Here is an 18,594-nt window from a genome sequence, read left to right as displayed (position 1 = left end):
AGGGGCAGAATCACCTCCCTTGTCTTGCTGGCCACATTTCTTGCAACTTAAGGTCCACAAACATGCTGCAATGGCAGTGCCTCTTAATTTTAGGTCTGTGCTACTGCAGTGTGCACTGTTCACATGTTTTCTTGGAATGGTCTCCCTCCTTGCCCCATTCTGCTCCTTCACGTCTCCTCCCTTTTTTTCTGGTACCCTAGGGTAGTAAAAATTACTACAACAAACTCTCTTCAGGTATTTACCAAGAAAAAAAAAAAAAAAAGAGGAAAATAAATACTCTGTGCAGCTTAAAAAAAACACAACAAATCATCATGGCATTTCAAAAGCTATGTCAGAGGCCTGCTGCAAACACAGCTGAGTGTTCTTTTGAAATGTACACTGTTGAATGTCCACACAAATAAAGTGTGCAGTGCCACCCTAAGATAAAGAAAAGCAGGGAGGTACCATCTCACCTGGTGAGAAGCACAAAAAAGGGCCTTTTTTAATGATTGCATACATGCACAGCAGGGAGGCAAAAGCAGCCCTTGTTTCTAGTCTCCTCAATGATCTGTCTATCCACAGCACCCTATCAGTGCTACAGAACAAGTCGAAAGCAGGCTTGTGTACTCTCAGCTGTCTTCACAATTCCATGTACAAAATCCTGGCACAACGAGAGCTCAATTAATCCAAAATACTGCCTGCTGTCCCAAAAGGTCAGTTTTCATTGAAGATGACATAAATGAAGAGTATAAACCATTAGCTGGGGCAACCAAAGACAAGTACTTCTCTACCTCTGCAATCTCTGAGGGCAGAAACAACCATCTATATTATTGCCAGTGCTTCTGGGAAGTAGACAGAACAAAAGAAGGTAGATGTCCTCACCTTCTGGTATTTTTTAAGGAAGAGTTCAAGAGCAAGTTGTGTACTTCCAAGTGAATAATGATATTGGTTGCATTCTGATGACAACGTATGTAGAAATTTGGAAAACTAAGAAGAACTTGTGGATAAAAAGGACATTTCTTTTCCCTCTCTAAACATACACAAAGACTGATAGTTGCAAGCAAACATTTTTCCTCTGGAGACTTTGCTATCAACTCCATTAAACAGAGGTACTTCAAACTTGAGAAACCTGTTAAACAAAACAGTATAGAAATACCATTGTTTCTTGCTGGTGGTGAGAAAAACGGTGCAAAACAAAGTATTCTGTAGTTTATTTCCTCCATTAAAAACTCTCAAACAAGTGTCTTTTTTTTTTTTTTTTGAAGTTGTTTTTAATACACTCTCCCTTACATTTTAAAATTGCCAATAACTTCTTTGGGGCAACTACAGTTTCCTTGTACCAGTCAGTATTGCAGGACAATAATATTACACCATCTGTTTTCATGGCTTGTGTTAAATGTAGTACAAAGAAATCAAATTATGGCCAGCCAGATGCCTTTGGTAAAATTAAAAGTCTGGTGAGATCACATTTTCTTCAAACTCAGAAAGCCACGTGTTGAACCCATGTAATATTTTAAAGTTCAATTCTATACAAACTTCTTTCCCTTCTCGAAGTAAAGTCAAACAGCTGTCACTCCACGCAAAAGGCAATTTCTGTGCTGCTCCAGAAGTATGATGAACGTTTGGAACTTTAGAGCTCTCCGTATACCTTGATCTCCATTAGATTTGTCTTTCAGACAAGGGGTAGAAAGTCTAGTAAGTATCCACAAACCTACCAGTCAAAGCAGTTACGACTTGTCCCCTTTTCACAAATAACAGTGATAAATATTCTTAGTTTTTAAAAAATGTTCAGTAGCAACACGTGGCTCATTTAAGCAACTGACGGTCTTCTCCTTTGAGGCGTTTTTTCCGGGGCTGTACAAATTCATCATCCGAATCATCAGTAAGTTCTGGATTATCTTTTTCACTCTGGCAGCTGGGTTGTACAGGGAACTTTGTCTCAGGGTAAAGGTTCCTTAGAAGCTCTTCAAAGTATGCTTCAAGTTTCACGCCAGCATCAGCCACTTCTGAATCAGGCTGTTGGGTGAATGAACAACATTACTGCATCACAAAATAGTTTTAGACTTGGATCACATTAGATCTTTTAGGTGCTCTTATAAACTACAAAGTCTATCAGCAGTAAGAATAGCACCTGTGGAACACGTTTCCAGAGAGCAATAGCCTTTAGAACAGAGGGCGAGGGTAGATCTCTTGGCCAACACCCCCAATGGCTTTTTTCTCGGATGGATTATCACAGAAGCCAATTGCAAAAGCCATGCTGCCTGGGTTCTTAGTGCTATGGAAAGAGATCCTAAAAACTCCTAAATCCTGACTGGGAAGAAAAAAAAAAGGAAGTTATGTGTGAGATATACACACACACACCTTCAGAGTGTTAAACTGTTTTGGAATGACTGCTTGAAATGCTAGAATTTCTCTAGCTTAAGGACTTTTTTTGAATTCTGGTGAAAACATTACTAGGATGGATGAGGATTGTAACTTGGAAGACCAGGCAGTCATAAACTCATTCATAGCCACTGTGACTGACCAGTTTCCTGAAGTAGAGGTCACTGTAACAGAAAATATTCCCAGCTATCAAGGGGGACTGGATGAGAACCCCACTGAGGCCAGTTAGAGAGGTCTTTGTTCCCGGTGTATCTCTCTCACTCACTACGTGCATCCCTTTTTCACCACCTGCTCCCTTACCGGGAGTGAGGGATAATAAATCACTCAACATGCAAACAGAAATTGAAAGGGTGAGTACAGACCTCCCAGAATGAAAATCACACCAAATCTGAGATTTGAGGCAAGGGAGATTAAGCCAATTTTTAAATCAAATGCTCACTCTTAACCTCCATGACAAACAACTGTCCTGTTCTTTACCTGCTGTCCTGCCATTCAGCTCACATGTTTGTTATAATTCTCCTTCCTTCAGCAGAAGAACCTCCACTGCATGGCCATCTAACACCACAGGAGTTTCAAATGTGACCCATGGTTTTTTACCTGCAGTCTCATCATCAAAGTAAGTTCAATACAATAAATTCTTGTGTTTTAAGTTCTACCCCTACTACAATTTTCCCAAAAGCAACCAAACCTACAAAACCAAAGTATCTGCTTTTCTAACCTCGTTAAATTCAGCACAGTTTTGGAAAATCAGCCTGAAATCAGCCACAAAATCTTCCGGCTTTGTGTAGAATGAATTGTTCACTTGAAGTCTTTTCTTGATGGTTGACAAGTCCATAGGCTTTTTTATTATTTTGTAGTAGTCTGGAACCTAAAGGGAGAATAAATTTTTTTATTAAATGCAATCATGTTCATTACTTATTGGTTTATAAACCTGTAGCTCTGAGAGAGAGGACAAGATTTAGTCTCATCTTCAAAGAACATTCCTAAGGTATAGAAATTGTACTTCTAACATATATGCAGACAGTTTCTGGAATAACACTGATGTATGCTAGTTCTGCTGGCTAAAAGATACTCCTCCCAATGCCTACTTTAAAATAAAAGAATAACAAATAAAAACCCCACCTACACTGGCTGCATTTGATAGAACAAACTATTTGGACATTATTTTTGGATGTACTCAAATGAGCCATCTAATAAGTTTTACTCTGAAGAACACCAAATAGTAACATTGGCAAGCACTCAAACAGATGGTACATGCGTCGCTTAAAATGAATTTTGGTCATGAAATGTCATTGGAAATGAGATTTATTCCTTCTTTAGAAAGAACTGGAAATTACAAAATAAGATATGAAATCCAGTGATAATGTTTTTCGACTCTTTTCCCAAGTAGGTTCACATTTTAAGGGAAATGCTATAATACCTAAATTTAGCAATACATGACCATCATACGATTAATCGATTACTCTCTTGTGCCTTTTCTTATTATTACAACTCTGTGGAATGTTCTTCAAAAGAATAATTTTTATTCAAATGGAGTAAAAAGGGGGCATAAGAGCATATTACTCATGGATGAATTCTTTTCCTGTTGACTTGTCTTGAAGAACATGAGAGATACTTTACATCTGATTGTGCTGGTAACTCTTCTATGTATTTTTGGACTTCTGATGCACCCAGGTATTGTTCAGCATTTTAAACTAATAAATTTCAAGCTAATAATAAGAAATTCAATTTCATATTAGTACCATGGAGTACTCAATCTCAAAATCATGTTTTTTTAAAAAGCAAACATATCCCAATGCACCATTGTGCCATCAGCAGACAGTGTCAGAACTTACTTTTTGTGTCTACTTTTGAAGTATTAAGTAAAAACAGTTATTGGGGAATTTTACTAATAAATCTCCTTCCAACCCAATGCTTTAAACTTTTAATTCCCCTTCAGACAATTTTAATGAAATTAAACACGTTTAATACACTCAATGTCTGGGAAACTTGACTTCCAACAATGGACCATGATGGGACATAAAAATGCCATTAGAAACACGTCAATTATGCTACTAACATGAAATGGAAAGAAGAGAAGTACATACTGTGGGAGGAACTGGATCTTGAAAAGCAAGACTCATTTCATGGCAGTAGAGGTATAGCAGCAGTCTTTCACACTTCTGTGTCAAGGAAAATAAATATCCAAGTAATTATGGAAACCTACGTTATTTGCTCTAACAGAAGAAGCTACAAAAATACCAAACAGATGGTCAGGACTCCTAAGCAGAAAAGTGAGAACCAAAATTGCATTTGGAAGTCAGATTAACTGTCATAACTAGTGGCCTACAGTATATACCTTGTCTCTGCAACAAATAGATCATTACCAACTCTCAAATACAAGCTATGAAACCTCACACACACAGTTACTAGCAGTGTTACTTAGCATTTGCTGAAGGAAGGAATATCTTTTCTTTGTGTATCCAAGTATATTAAACTGGATCTTGAGCCTTGAAAGAGATTCTAAGAATAGTTTTGTGTGATTTTACACTTCCATCCTACAGCAGACTATTTACAGGACTTTAAACTCACATTTTTATTACATGTAGAGCAAAATACAAACAGAGCTAGCATTTTTCCTTTCAGATAGCAGCACACGCAAATAAAGGTTCTACAGGTAGAACAAGACCCCAAATAAAATACTAATTTCAGTGTATTCATGCAAGTTGCCAACTGAAATCAAGTAAAATACTTCTGAAAGTTTTCAATACAGCTCAAAATTTGCTTCAAATAGGGTTCAAATAATGACAAAACAACTACAAAGAAAAAGGCAAACCTCTCCCCCCAAAAAACTTCAAGAATCCAAAAGATTCTGTCATGCAGTTCAACTCCTTGCTCAAAGGAACTTTTTTTTTTCTCTCTGAAGTGTAAGGGAAAAACAAAAGTTGGGAGACCTACAGCTTGCTTTGCAGCTTTTCCACTAGAACACTCAAAGCTGCAAAAGGACAGCAGTTATTCCCATACACTTGTGTTAATCTCTGCAGGATCAGTATTGCATCTCTGTACATCTTAATTGTGAAAGAACCACCTTAATTTTTTAAAAGGATGTTGACAAAGTGCTTTTAAGACTAAAACCATGACTTGATAACCTCAATCTATGTCAAATTTGGAAAGCATAAAGAAAACTATTCTCAATGCAAAGTGAGTGTGTGAGAGAGCTTTGAAACAGCACTTGGTAATCCCTGGAACAGTCCCTGTTCAGAGCACTGGTTCACAACCACATTCGGTATGTGTTGTTCAGCATGCTTACATGAAGGCTGCTATGATCTCAGATATTCTTTTGCAAGCTAATTCTCTTTGTTAACCATTAATTTTTAACAGATGCATACATCACCGAATACAAGAAGCAGTAAGACAGCACTCATTTTATCCTTACCCTACGGTCTATTGGTGCCAAACCCACATTATCTTCCAATTTTCTTTTTTCAGAGCCGTGAGCAGGTTTATCACAGTCATATTCAACTTCTGGCTTAGACAAATCCCGACAGAATGTACAAATCCACTCTCCACTACAGAAGATAAACAGACACATTGATGTCAGTGACGCAGCACACTTTAGACAAAAGGCTTTCCATATTTCTGGATAAGTTCCTCATTTGTAGGGTGTGTTTTTCTGCATTCTGTGTTGGGTTTTTTGGTAGTGATTTTTCAGATGCTGCAAAAGGCAGAGACTGCTGGTAAAAATGTTTTACTAGAACTTGGTTTCCTTCTATAATGGCACTGGTGTCACTAATGGTGTCATAACAGAAAAATGGTTTGCCATAATAGATACAGAAATTTTTCACTTGAGCTCAGATGATTCAAAGCGAAGTTGCTGAGGCCGAGGGGAGAGGCAGCGTGGGGGGGGCCGCCGGGGGGCAGTGCTTTTCTGGCTGGGGTGCGTGGGGCGGCCATGCTGAGTAACATTATTTTTTGTCATTAAATGAATAAATAAATAAATAAATAGATAGATAAATCCACTCGGTGGATGAGATTGGCTGGATGGCCAAAACCAGAGAGTTGTGGTCAATGGCTCAATGTCCAAATGGAGGCAGGTGGTGAGTGGTGTCCCTCAGGGGTCAGTATTAGGACCAGTGCTGTTTAACATCTTTGCTGGAGACATGGACAGTAGGATTGAGTGTATCCTCAGCAAGTTTGCTGATGGTACCAAGCTGTGTGGTGTGGTTGACACCCAAGAGAAGGGAGGCCATCCAGAGGGACATTGACAGGCTAGAGAGGCGGGCTAGTGCCAACCTTATGAAGCTCAAGAAGGCCAAGTGCAGGGTCCTGCACCTGGGTCAGCACAACCCCAGGCACAAATACAGGCTGGGGGGAGAATGACTAGAGAACAGTCCTGAGGAGAAGAACTTGGGGTTGGTAGTTGATGAGAAGCTTGACATGAGCCACCAGTGTGTGCTGGAGCCCAGAGAGCAACTGCATCCTGGGCTGCATCAAAAGAAGTGTGGCCAGCAGGGCCAGGGAGGGGATTCTGCCCCTCTACTCTGCTCTGGTCAGACCCCACCTGGAGTGCTGTGTACAGCTCTGGTGCCCTCAGCACAAGAAAGATATAGACCCATTGGAGAGGGTCCAGAGAAGGGCCACCAAGATGATCAAAGGCCTGGAGCACCTCTGCTATGAAGACAGGCTGAGAGAGTTGGGGCTGTTCAGCCTAGAGAAGAGAAGGCTCCGGGGAGACCTTATAGCAGCTTTCCAGTACTTGAAAGGGGCCTACAGGAAAGCTGGGGAGGGGCTTTTCATCAGAGAAGATAGTGATAAGACAAGGGGTAATGGTTTTAAACTGAGAGAGGGGAGATTTAGGTTAGATATTAGGAAGAAATTCTTCACTATAAGGGTGGTGAGGAACTGGAATGGGTTGCCCAGGGAGGTTGTTGATGCCCGATCCCTGGAGGTTTGTAAGGCCAGGTTGGACAAGGTTTTGTGCAACCCGGTCTAGTGGTAGGGTTCCCTGCTCATGGCAGGAGGGTTGGAACTTGATGATCTTTGAGGTCCCCTCCAACCTTAGTGATTCTATGATTCTAAGAGTTCCGTTTCCTAGCTACACAGAGACTGAAGGAACTGTACAGGCCGAATCAAAAGGAAAAGTGTTAGTGTTATATGTTGGGAACCATACAATCTCTCTGCAATCTTAATCTATGACATATTACTTACTAGCCTATATAGATTACCCTAAGCAAGATTTTTTGGAAAACTGGAAATTCTTCACTGCCTAAAACTTTCAGATGTTCTCAGTTTTATCAGTCAATCTAGGAATACCCTGTAAACAACAGCATCAGACTATAAGAAAATAGTTCTGCAAGCTATGTTTGCTGATTCTCTAATACAATCTGTGAACCTCAAGGTTCTGAAAAACCTATGAAGAGTCTATGTTTTCAATATAGTTCTCCACAAAGGAAGAAACTTGCATGCCTGCAGATAACCACAAGAGGGCTGAATTGTATTTCTTATGCAGTAGGCAGAATTCAGCAATAACCAGTTATGAGATCTGACTGTGTGCATTTACTTAGAGGTATGCTGTAACAGTAAGATCTTTGTAAATGGGGAATAGTTTCTGCAGCACCTTTTAATTAGTTTCAATTAATGTATTTAATTAATTGATCTTATTAGTTTTTATTCACAGTAGCCCAAAAATTTCCACCATGTCCTCGCTTTAGCATACAGTACTGAATAATGGGCATTTCATTTTAAAGAGACTTGTAGCTTCTACTGTCTTAACTTGATGGAGTTATTTATATGACAGTGTTACCTCTGTGCCTGGACTCGAATCAGATAAATGATGTGATAGATACACAAAAACTGATGCAGGCCATGACCTAAAGATCTTATGATACAATAAAATGATAAACACATGAAAGATAGACCAATTATGCATTTAGATACCTAAGAATCAGGAAGAGTGTGGTGGTTTGGAGCACAAGAAAAAAGATTCAGTGACCTTGTGACTCTGTAGGGGAACAGCAGTTGGACAAGGAGTAATGGTTTTATACAAAAGGAGTGTATGTTCAGACTAGATATGAGGAAGAGGTTTTTTACAATGAGTAGTTAAACACTGGAACAGGTTGCCCAGAGATGTTGTAAATGCCCCACCCCTGGAAACACTCAAGGTCAGGTTGAATGGGGCTCTGAACAATCTGATCTAGTAGAGGATGACCCTGCTCACTGCAAGGAGGTTGGACAAAATAACTTTAAAAGGTCCCTTCTAACCCAAACCACTCTGTGATTCTATGAAATTGTTCTATCCACCTGCAGCAAGAATAAAAAGCAATCATGAAAGAAGCAGACTGACACTGCTGACATATTAAAGGAATTATTTTGTGTGTTTGAAGAAACAAATGCTAAGAGACCAACATTTGTTAGGCAGATTATTACAGCTGCAAAAAAACCCACCTAAACCCAACCAAAAAAAACTAAACAATCACAATGATGAGAACAAAAACCTGATACATCTACAGTCAGGAGGAAAAGTAAGCTAAACATGGTTCTCAAGTCCAGGAACACTTGTGCGCTTGTATTAATTAATATGCACCTTTACAGATCCGAACACTTGTCAGAAAAGTTGGGGTTTGACTCCCTTGTCCCCAGACATCATAATCTCAGTTTATACAGAATGATCCAATAAAAAAGAGACATTTTAAAGACTTGTTCTTGAAGTTTTCAAATAGAAAGAACGCCTTGAAAATACATACCTATCTACCTGCTTTAAGACTTGTCAGAAAAGCACAACTGTTTACTAGTTTAAGTGCTTACTGTAACTTTAGTGGATTTTGATATGGCAGAAAGCTGTAACATAGTATCATTTTGTTTGGAAGAAAATGTAATTTGAAGTTTCATAAAGGTAAGAGAAACATTTTACATATGTGTCTTTCAAGTGATATTTAAAAGAGGAGATATGCTTACTGAAGTATGCTTGTTCAGAGTAGGAGAGATGGTCACCATACTGAACTAAGTTGTTTGACAAATGTTTTACACCATCCAACTGATATATAATAAGAAAACCTAGTATTTACAAAAGCATAAAACAATGAGCATGTTATGACAGATTCTTTTATACCTTAACACTAATAAGCTTATTGCATGGCATTTGCTTGCTGCTAAGTTGGAACATGGCAAAATGCCATTTCTTTTAATCAAAACACTAATTCCAGAAGTAAACACCAGTAATGCTTATAACAACAACCTCTTTAAGACTGTATTTTGAAACTCAAGAAATTGAGTAGTTGTTTTGCAACAGTCAGTCAAGAAAGACTGCTGCTCATTTCAACATTGAACAAGGTGTTACCAGAAGATGTCAATCACTACATCCCATGCCAGGGGTGTAGCCATGTTTAGCACTATAGTAAATAATATATTTAATACTATGTTATCTTACATTTTTATTTAAGAAATAGATGCAAATCTTTTCTGTCACCCTTAAAACATTTCATGATGGACTGGTAATTCTGTGGCCTAGTTTTAATAATAGATGTCCTAGATGTAAGTGATCTTGTTTAATTGTCAAAGAAGTGAAGAGTTTTATTACAGATTTTGCAGCCACAATAGTTACACTGAAGTTTCAATGTAAATTTCCATTTTCACCAATTAATAAAACTTGTAGATTCAAGACTTCAAAAGACACTGGCTCCTTTGAGGCTCAAACTTCTTCTAACGGGTTTCACAATACAAAGCTTATGCCTTTTAATGCAATTTTAGATGGAATAGAAGGGGTCATAATTACCTTGGAAAGCTCATCAGTGTAGGGACATGACAAGAAAGATGGAATACTTTTGGACACTTCTCACAGCAAAGGAGCTCCCCTCCATTTTGACACACTGCACACCAATCTTCATTGGGATCATCTTCTTTTCTGCCCTCCCCAGTGTGGGAGGGACCTATCCAAGCTGTCTTCCCGCTGGATGTTTTCTGCTGCAGTATCCCTGGTTGATCATCTGTGCTGTCTGGTGCATCTGTTCTCAAGACAGCTTCCTCAGAAGTGGAATTATGATTGCTGTCTAACAGCAACGAAGTAAGTATGCTTCTTGAAAAGGTAGCCTGTAAGAAGAAACAAAGGAAGCCAGATTATTATAATATTTATGTCAATTTACATGACTCTAAAAATTAAATGATGAGAATAACAAATTTATGTGTGCACAGCCATATAATTTGCAACATGCATGCAAAAATTACTATTGTACTATAGCATCAGGCAACTAAACACAAGACATTAGCTATGAAAGGCTATATACTGCTTCACTACTAAAAAAACTAGTCTTTGAAGCCCGAAAAGCCTAGCAACCTTATTACATTACTGCACTATGATTAGAAACACTTCATAGCACCTAGCACATGAAAATTTGATGCTTGCAAGCTATTCCCTGCCTTCCCCTTAGTTTTATCAGTGGGTAAAAGTAGTCTGATTGCACCAGTTAATTAATTGAACTGGCAGTTCCACCTCCTCCTTTTATTTAGCTTTTCAGTTTTCCCCAAAAAAGTCCACAACACAATAGTAAATGATTTTATTTCCCATAAATGCAAAATACCCTCCACCAAAGAGAAAGGAGATCTTAGTAACTGCTAATATTACATTCTGAGGCCGGGATTCCTCATCTGCTTCTTGCTTCACTATAACAATTGGGAAATCGTAATTCTCATTTGGTGCACTTGACTCCTGCTTAATCCTGATTGGTTCCAACATGACAACTGGGACTTTGTGTGTAGAATCAGCACCTGGTGGCCTGCTGGAGGAGCCAGAACTGTAAATGACAGAAAGAGGCAGGGAAAAAAGGGAATCAAGAGTCAGAATTTTTGTACTTTTTGTACACTGATGCTCTCCAAAACCTCAAGACACTAATCCATTTTGCTTCTTTGAATCCTGAGCACTAAAATATTACTTTCATACAATACAACATCACATTTTATCTCCTTCCATCTATATTGAAAAGGCATCACAAAAAAGTAAAATGTTAATGGTGCAGTCCCAGAACAAGAGAATTACTCATTGTTTTCACTTCCCACTAGTGCATTTGCCACTTTGCACTTGCAAAGATTTGCAAGTAACCTCCATTTCTTTTAGATCATAAACAAAAAAGCATTCTCACTGAGCATCATCCCACGATGCAGCTGTATTTTGAGGAAGGCCAGTGTTTGTCCAGACCTGAATTGATCATTGTAAACCACACAAGTGAATAAGCCAGATAAAACACCTATTTAAATTATCTTGGAAGTGTTTCTTACAGCCTTGAAGCTCTACCAAAACCAGGGCCCTTCATTTAGAACTAGATCTGTCTTTTTTTGTGTGTTCAGTCACAACAGGATGAGAAAGGACTACCAAACTCAAAAATACCAGCTTTTTAATTTTTTTTAATAAAAATGAATAATTTTACATCTAACAAAATGAATTCAAGCACTAGCAGACAGAATAATTTTCTTTTTAAAATGCTAGTAAAACATTTTAACAGTGCATAAGAGCCCTTCACAGAATTTACCAGGTAAATGGAATGGAGCAAAAGGTATTTTATATTCAAAAGCATCTGCATTTCCAGTTCAAGTAGGATGAGTGTAATCTGATTTTTCTCTGCATGAAAAGTTCATCTAATGTCAGATGTATTCTCTCATTTATTGGAACACATTAAAGGATCTGCACTCTTTGAACAACATTGTGAAAATCTATTTGTTCATTACTATTCAATCACTAAGTGATAAAAACATTTGTGTAGATTCTCAGTAGATATCTAGTGTTCACTTAACTAACTATTATGGCATAAAATTCTTAATAATCCTCCTTGCAACATCAGTTCCTTAAATCCAAAGTAATTTATAGTTCCATGAGACCTTTCAACATGTAACTTTTTCCTTTAGCTGATATTTCTCAATTTAACACCTAATTTAGAATTGGCATTCTTTTAATAATGCCAACCTAGCCATCATTTACAGACTTAATGTTTTAAGATGTGCTATTAGTACATTATAAATGGAATTACTACTTTTAGAATGCAAAGGTGTTGTAATAACCATCAGGCCTGGCCTGTTAAGGGAGAAGATGAAGCAAATTGACTTCCATATGCACTAATGAGCGGAGAGACTGAGGCCTGTTCTTTGGAGGTGGAAGTTTCTTTTCTTCTCTCCCACTCTTTCCTTACCTCTCTCTGCTCCCAACACTGGAGGCACTGGGTGAACGAATTGGAGGATGTATGTTTGTGACACTCACTCCTCCTAGGATAGAAGAATCAAATTAGAACAAAACACAGGGCTGTGCCAAGCCTGAGATGCGACTCAGAGATGCACAGAGGTTTGGGAGAGAATTTCTCCTGCAGTGCCATCTTCCTATGGATTTCTATGCAATTTCCTAAAACCTACTACGTTTTTCTCCCCAGGTTTTTAAGACCTGGCCGCTTATTCTTGCTCACAGTGCTAAAATACTGTTCCAATTTTATCTCATAGTAGAGTTTATGTAGTTTTGCCTTCATTTTAATATTTCTCATCTTTTATATAAAATACAAGTAATCAATTCTGGTATCAATGTTAACATTACTGTGTTACGATTTTTTCATTACACCACTTAAACAGAAAATTGCACCACATTTCAATTACCTGAGAGACCTGGTGATGGTACTGATGAATTTGGTGACTGCACAGTCCTGTTTGAAGGGGGTTTTGGCTGATTCTGCTCCACAGTGACATCCTTCCTTACAACATTATCCAGTATGATGTTTCCAGAACAATCAATCTGAAAGGAGAAGAGAGGGGAAGCAGTTAATGCTGGGAAGGGAAAAAAAAACCACAAAAAGCCCCTCCAAGAAAACACAACCAAAAAACACCCCATGCCTCTGCCATACTTTTGTTTTGAAGGTGAAAACCAAAACGCATGTCAACTAACTTTAGCCATCCAAAAAGTGAGGTGGTCACTTTAAAACAGGTCATTTTGCCTTCTCTAAAAATAAAAGAAATGGCCAAATTCATACAGTGCTTCTTTTTTAAGATCAGTTGATTCTGTAAGAGGCAATTTTCCTCCATCAGCTACAGAGAAGGCTTACATTAGACAGGTAGCTTTCACACACTAAGAGATGAATTTTTATCTCCACACATTCTTTTGACATGTTCATGTTATATACTCTGAAAAAGATAGTTAAGCAATACACAAACTACCCATTAACCCACTAGTGTTTAACAGGACCAGAAGAACCTCGAAGGACACTCAATTCCATCTACCCTACATACCTTCTGGGCAAGGGCAATGCATATTGACTCAGCAAACCAACACTTGTTCTTTTCACCCACAGCCCAGGCCAGACAACTAAACTCTGTTTTAGGTGTTCCCAATTTATATGAAGAAGTACCAAAAGCAAGTGATTAAAGGAATATACCAAATATGCCAACAGTTAATACCCTACCTAAGATAGCTCTTTCAATGAGTTAAAGATAAAACAAATGTCAAAAATTTACCAGAAATACTGTCAGCTAACCAGTGGTATCTATGGACACTGGTAAAAGAAAGCTAAGCTAGATCACTTTTGTTACTATCATTATGGGAGGTGAGGGAAAAATATGCAGCATCCAAATAAACAAATCCAATTACAATTACAACCTGCAGTGGCACTTTTCTTAGTTGCCCCAAGATCTATCTCCCCGAACCATTCTGAAAATTTCCAGCAACATGCAGGCAATTCTGCATTACTGGTTTCTGGAACTGTCTCCCTTTGACAAACGGAGCAAGAATTTTGGTCTAAAAGGTTCCTACTTCTCACTAAGACTTACTTGAAAATAGAATCCATAAACACTACACTTACATCAGGAAGAGATGGTAGATTGTAGGAGCTACCCACTGGAGAACTCAAATCTATCACAGGGGGACCATATGCCTTCCCATCACATCCTACAGCACTAGTGACTGTGGGGCTGGATGGAGTAGATGTTGTGGTGCTTGCACTTGAAAGGGCAGTTGAAGTTTGTCCAGTTTCGATCTGCCACTAGAAAGAAAAGATGACAATCCACGACTCGGCATCATTTTTTTCAACAGATCACACCTACTGAATATAGTGGTTCTAACTCAGCAGTTAAAACAAGCATAAATTCAGACATGAAATCCTGATTTATTCTGAAGTTATCAAATTTCAAGAAACAATCTTATAGGGGAAGAGGACAAGTAGTTGAAAACTACAAATAGAAGAAATGAATGTGAATCTTTAAATGCAAAGCTGTACCTCAATGTTAAGTATCTATTACTATTTCATGCTGCATTGACAGTGTTGTGGGAGGAACATAACAGTTTTAGTGAAGTAAAAGCACTACAGATAAGAGGCTGAATGCACAACTGCTCCAGTGCTTTATTAAGTAAATAGCTACAGTGTCACTTGAATGGCATTGAGTATTTGATGTTGTGCTTCCCTTAACAACTTAAAGTGATTAAGAATTTAAAATGCTGACTGCATCTCCACCCACATATACGTTTAATACCATGATATGAAGAATACACAGTCAAATCAGACTCTATTCTTTCCCATTTAGATGCATGCAGTTTTCAATGACTTTAATGCAAGTTCATGGCAACCGCAGGCAAAACTTGACTCTGCTCAATTGCTTTTTAGTCAGCCATTCCATTTACTGGTTTCTAGTTTCAGAAAGATATCACCAGATAATGAAAGCACTTGAAAGGCTTACAGACAGACCCACCTTCTTTTGAGTAGTGCAGAAAGGAAGTGACTTATTTTTTGTTACTGCAGGTTCTCTTAGATATTGTGCAGCTTTCTTCAATTTAGTTGGAATTAGCCCTCTGACATAGCAAGCATTGCAAACATTAATGGTATTGCTCCACTTCTCAGGTCCCGTATCAGACTCATTTCATTCTTCCCTGCATACCTCTAGTGAAATGATTTTCTCTTTCCTTCCACATATCTAACAACTCCTGTTAATACACTTTTTAATACAGATTTGCCTTCCTGAATGACCAGAAAACATAGGACCTGTTTCCTTCTGCTCCAGTTCAACTGCTAATTAATTGGGTATTGATCAGCTTTACTCAGCAGAGGTCCCACAATTGTGAGCTTTCTTTTCTCTTTCCATTTGTGAAAGTTCAGATTTGGCATGCTCTGGAGAATGATGGCAGCTATTAACTCAAGCTTTTGCCTGATTCCTAGTGAAGTAACAAAAATCAAGCTCAACAGTGGGTTTTTTTAATTATGTGTATTCACTGATTGTACTGTGCAGCCCCATGCCCATGTTAAGTTTTGTCTAAGTGGCCAGAAACCACAGTAACAGCAAACAAGAGAACAAAACACCTACATAGCACACACAGTGGCGCACTTCTGTAATGCTTCAGCTGCTTAGAACTACCAAAATCAAAGAATGAAAGTTACCTCATTTGGGTACCTTGTCATAGAGAAAAATGCAGGCTCTGTTCTAATTGAAAAGCACTCCAGAAACATAATAAAGCACATTTGATGTTTTGTTTCTACATGGCAAGAAAGAAGGAAAAGAAACTCTACCTGTTTTATAGCTTGCTGTGCCAAGAATGCCATTTGCAATGGGTTGGGCTTTATTGCTTGCCTTGGTAGGTTCTGATTTGGGGGAAATCTCATTTGTTGGGAGGGAAGAGCTGAACCATTGGACTTGGGGCTATGATTCTGAAAATGAATCAAGCGTGGAGGTGCCTGCTTGAAAACAAACATACAAACAATTCTGCAAGTTAGCTGATAGCTGTTCAATGTTCTAGAAAGTTTTACCAAGAGGCCCTTTTAAACTTCTGAAACTCTTTAAATTGGATACAAACAAATACTCCCACACCATTTATCTGAATGATCACACAAGATCAATGTTAAAAACAAAACCTTGTAGATGGTTTTGGGTTATTCTGATATAATAATTGCAGATACATCACAACAGCCATTCAGAGTATTTCCAATTCTGAAAGCTGTGAGAGAATAAAGCGTTTTATGTAGAAAAGCCTTGGAAAAAAAAATATTGACAGATTCACGTTTTAATTATTTGACAAAAATATAAAATATGTAGCTCAGCACTATATATGGTTGGATACCATATGACATATGTTTTATTGTCAGACAAGTTTAAAATACTCGTTCAGTTCTTAGTAACTAAAATGTTCCTTAACCCATTTACATAGCCATGTGCTAAAGATGAAGCTGCCTGAAGTTACGTTATCTACACTTAATTTCTTTCTTCCTTCTTACCTTTTTTTACTTTCTCCTTCAGTGCTATGGAAAAAAAGAGAATCTTCTCTGGAAATAATCATAACTTACCTGATGAGAAGCAGGATGTTGGTGCATGGCTCCTGGCATTCTTGGATTGGGTAAACCTACTGGACCTGCTCTGCGTTGAGCTTGCTGTCTCTGAGCCATGACCTGTTGCTGCATGTGCTGGAGTCGGAGCTGAGCTAAGCTTATCTGTGTTGGGAACTTAGACAGCTGGTTTGAGGGTAAGCTGCCCGGTGGCTGTGAGTTTGTTTCCATCACAGGGCTCTTGGGCATATGTGGTGGGGTTTCTTTATCTTCAATTACCAAAGAACCTAGTTTAAAAAAAACAATAATTAAAATTAATACAAAAATACCCCAGTTATCAGAAATGCTATTTTTCACAATTAGCTCCTTTTATACCGTGCAGTCATTTTGCCTCATTGTAATGTAAAGAACAGATAAACATGAGCTAGAGGACTCTTTATTTTACTTCTGTCCCTGGGAAAAAAAAAAAAAAAGAAGTTGCATTTCACAGCAAACTGTCTTGTGCTGCAGCGTCCTCTATAGAGTGGATTCCCCTAGGAAGGTGTCCTGGCCTCTCCAGAAGACCAAGGTAGCAAATTTGCAATGGGAAAGAGTATCCTGATCCAACCGTCTGATAAAAAGATGTAACTGTATCATAACACTTAGAGGCATTGTGATCCTTTCTGGCCTCTGAGTCAACATCATGGAATACTCAAATAATACTTTCAGTTGCTATACACCACCAATTCTAGGATGTGATTGGCACCTGCAGGAGATGTTTTATCTCTCTCCACTGACTTAAAAGGAAACATAACAAGACAGATAACTTAAAGAGATTAATGCTGGGTGAGAGACTTTATCTGAAGAAATATAGAGTGTGATTACACGAAACTCTCATGTAAATTCCGGCTACCTCATCCAAGAAACATGAATTCCAACTAGGACAGAGCTGGATTTTATTCAAGGGACTAGCACACTGTTTGCACAGGAAAAGACAAAGACACTTTCTTTGTTTAAAACAGAGTGAAGTAGAGTGTGCCAGTTTTGGCTGGGATAAAGTTAATTTTCTTCATACTAACTTGTATGGAGCCATGTTTTGGATTTGTGCTGAAAACACTGTTGATAACACAGGGATGTTTTAGTTATTGCTGAGCAGTGCTCACACAGAGCCAAGGCCTCTTCTGCTTCTGACATCTCCCTGCCTGCGAGTGGGCTGGGGGTGCACAAGAAATTGGGAGGAAACACACCTGGGGACAGCTGACCCCAACTGACCAAAGAGATACTCCACACCATATGACATCATGCTCAGCATATAAAGCTAGGGAAGAAGGAGGAAGGGGACATTCAGAGTGATGGTGTTTGTCTTCCCAAGTAACCATTATGTGTGATGGAGACCTGCTATCCTGGAGATGGCTGAACACCTGCCGGTTAATGGGAAGTTGTGAATGAATTCCTTGTTATGTTTGCTTGCATCAATGGCTTTTGCTTTACTTATTAAACTGTCTTTATTTCAATCCATGAGGTTTCTTGTTTTTATTCCTCTGATTCTTGCTCTCCTCCCACTAGGGAGAAGTGAGTGAGCATGTCTGTGGTGCTTAGTTGCCAGCTGAGATTAAACTATGACATAGGGACAGTTATGGTCCAAGATCAAGAGTTTAAAAATTCCAGTGATCTGTGGAAGGTTCCACAACTTTTCAGTACAACCAGAAGACAGACACCTCAGACTCCCTTCTCTCCCAGAGGTCTAGGGCTTATTCTCAGGAGAGTTCACCTCATGAGGTGGGTGCACCACTGGCAGTCTGACAATCCCTGTTTACAGCAGAACTTGGAATCTGCCACTTTTCATACTTATCAGTCTCTGTGGATCCTGTGCAGTCTAGCCTAGCTCATTTTGGGGCAGGTACTACAGAGAATCCCTTCTATTATTCAAGAAAGCCATGGGTTATAATACAATTTGTGGAATTAAAACACTTTGAAATGTTGCCCTTTTTTTTCTTGAATATATTCTGAA

The 18,594-nt window shown here is 38.6% G+C and overlaps 1 protein-coding gene across 1 annotated transcript in view; it reads right to left on the bottom strand.

Moving 5' to 3' along the window:
- Window positions 1–1,181: 1,181 nt before the first annotated feature.
- The window catches only part of TRIM24 (tripartite motif containing 24), a 62,573-nt gene continuing 45,160 nt past the window's right edge, over window positions 1,182–18,594 (bottom strand). Inside the window, 11 exon segments of the mRNA XM_051639832.1 lie at window positions 1,182–1,995; window positions 3,080–3,229; window positions 4,449–4,523; window positions 5,777–5,909; window positions 10,112–10,425; window positions 10,958–11,126; window positions 12,513–12,585; window positions 12,964–13,099; window positions 14,160–14,339; window positions 15,855–16,019; window positions 16,626–16,891. Of these exon segments, the coding sequence (XP_051495792.1) occupies window positions 1,786–1,995; window positions 3,080–3,229; window positions 4,449–4,523; window positions 5,777–5,909; window positions 10,112–10,425; window positions 10,958–11,126; window positions 12,513–12,585; window positions 12,964–13,099; window positions 14,160–14,339; window positions 15,855–16,019; window positions 16,626–16,891 (1,871 nt within the window). The 3' untranslated portion in view covers window positions 1,182–1,785.

Source organism: Apus apus, chromosome 1, assembly GCF_020740795.1.
Source record: "Apus apus isolate bApuApu2 chromosome 1, bApuApu2.pri.cur, whole genome shotgun sequence".
Taxonomy (NCBI): Eukaryota; Metazoa; Chordata; class Aves; order Apodiformes; family Apodidae; genus Apus; species Apus apus.
Note: the sequence above shows the minus strand (reverse complement) of the source record. Positions and strands in the feature narration are given on the sequence as shown.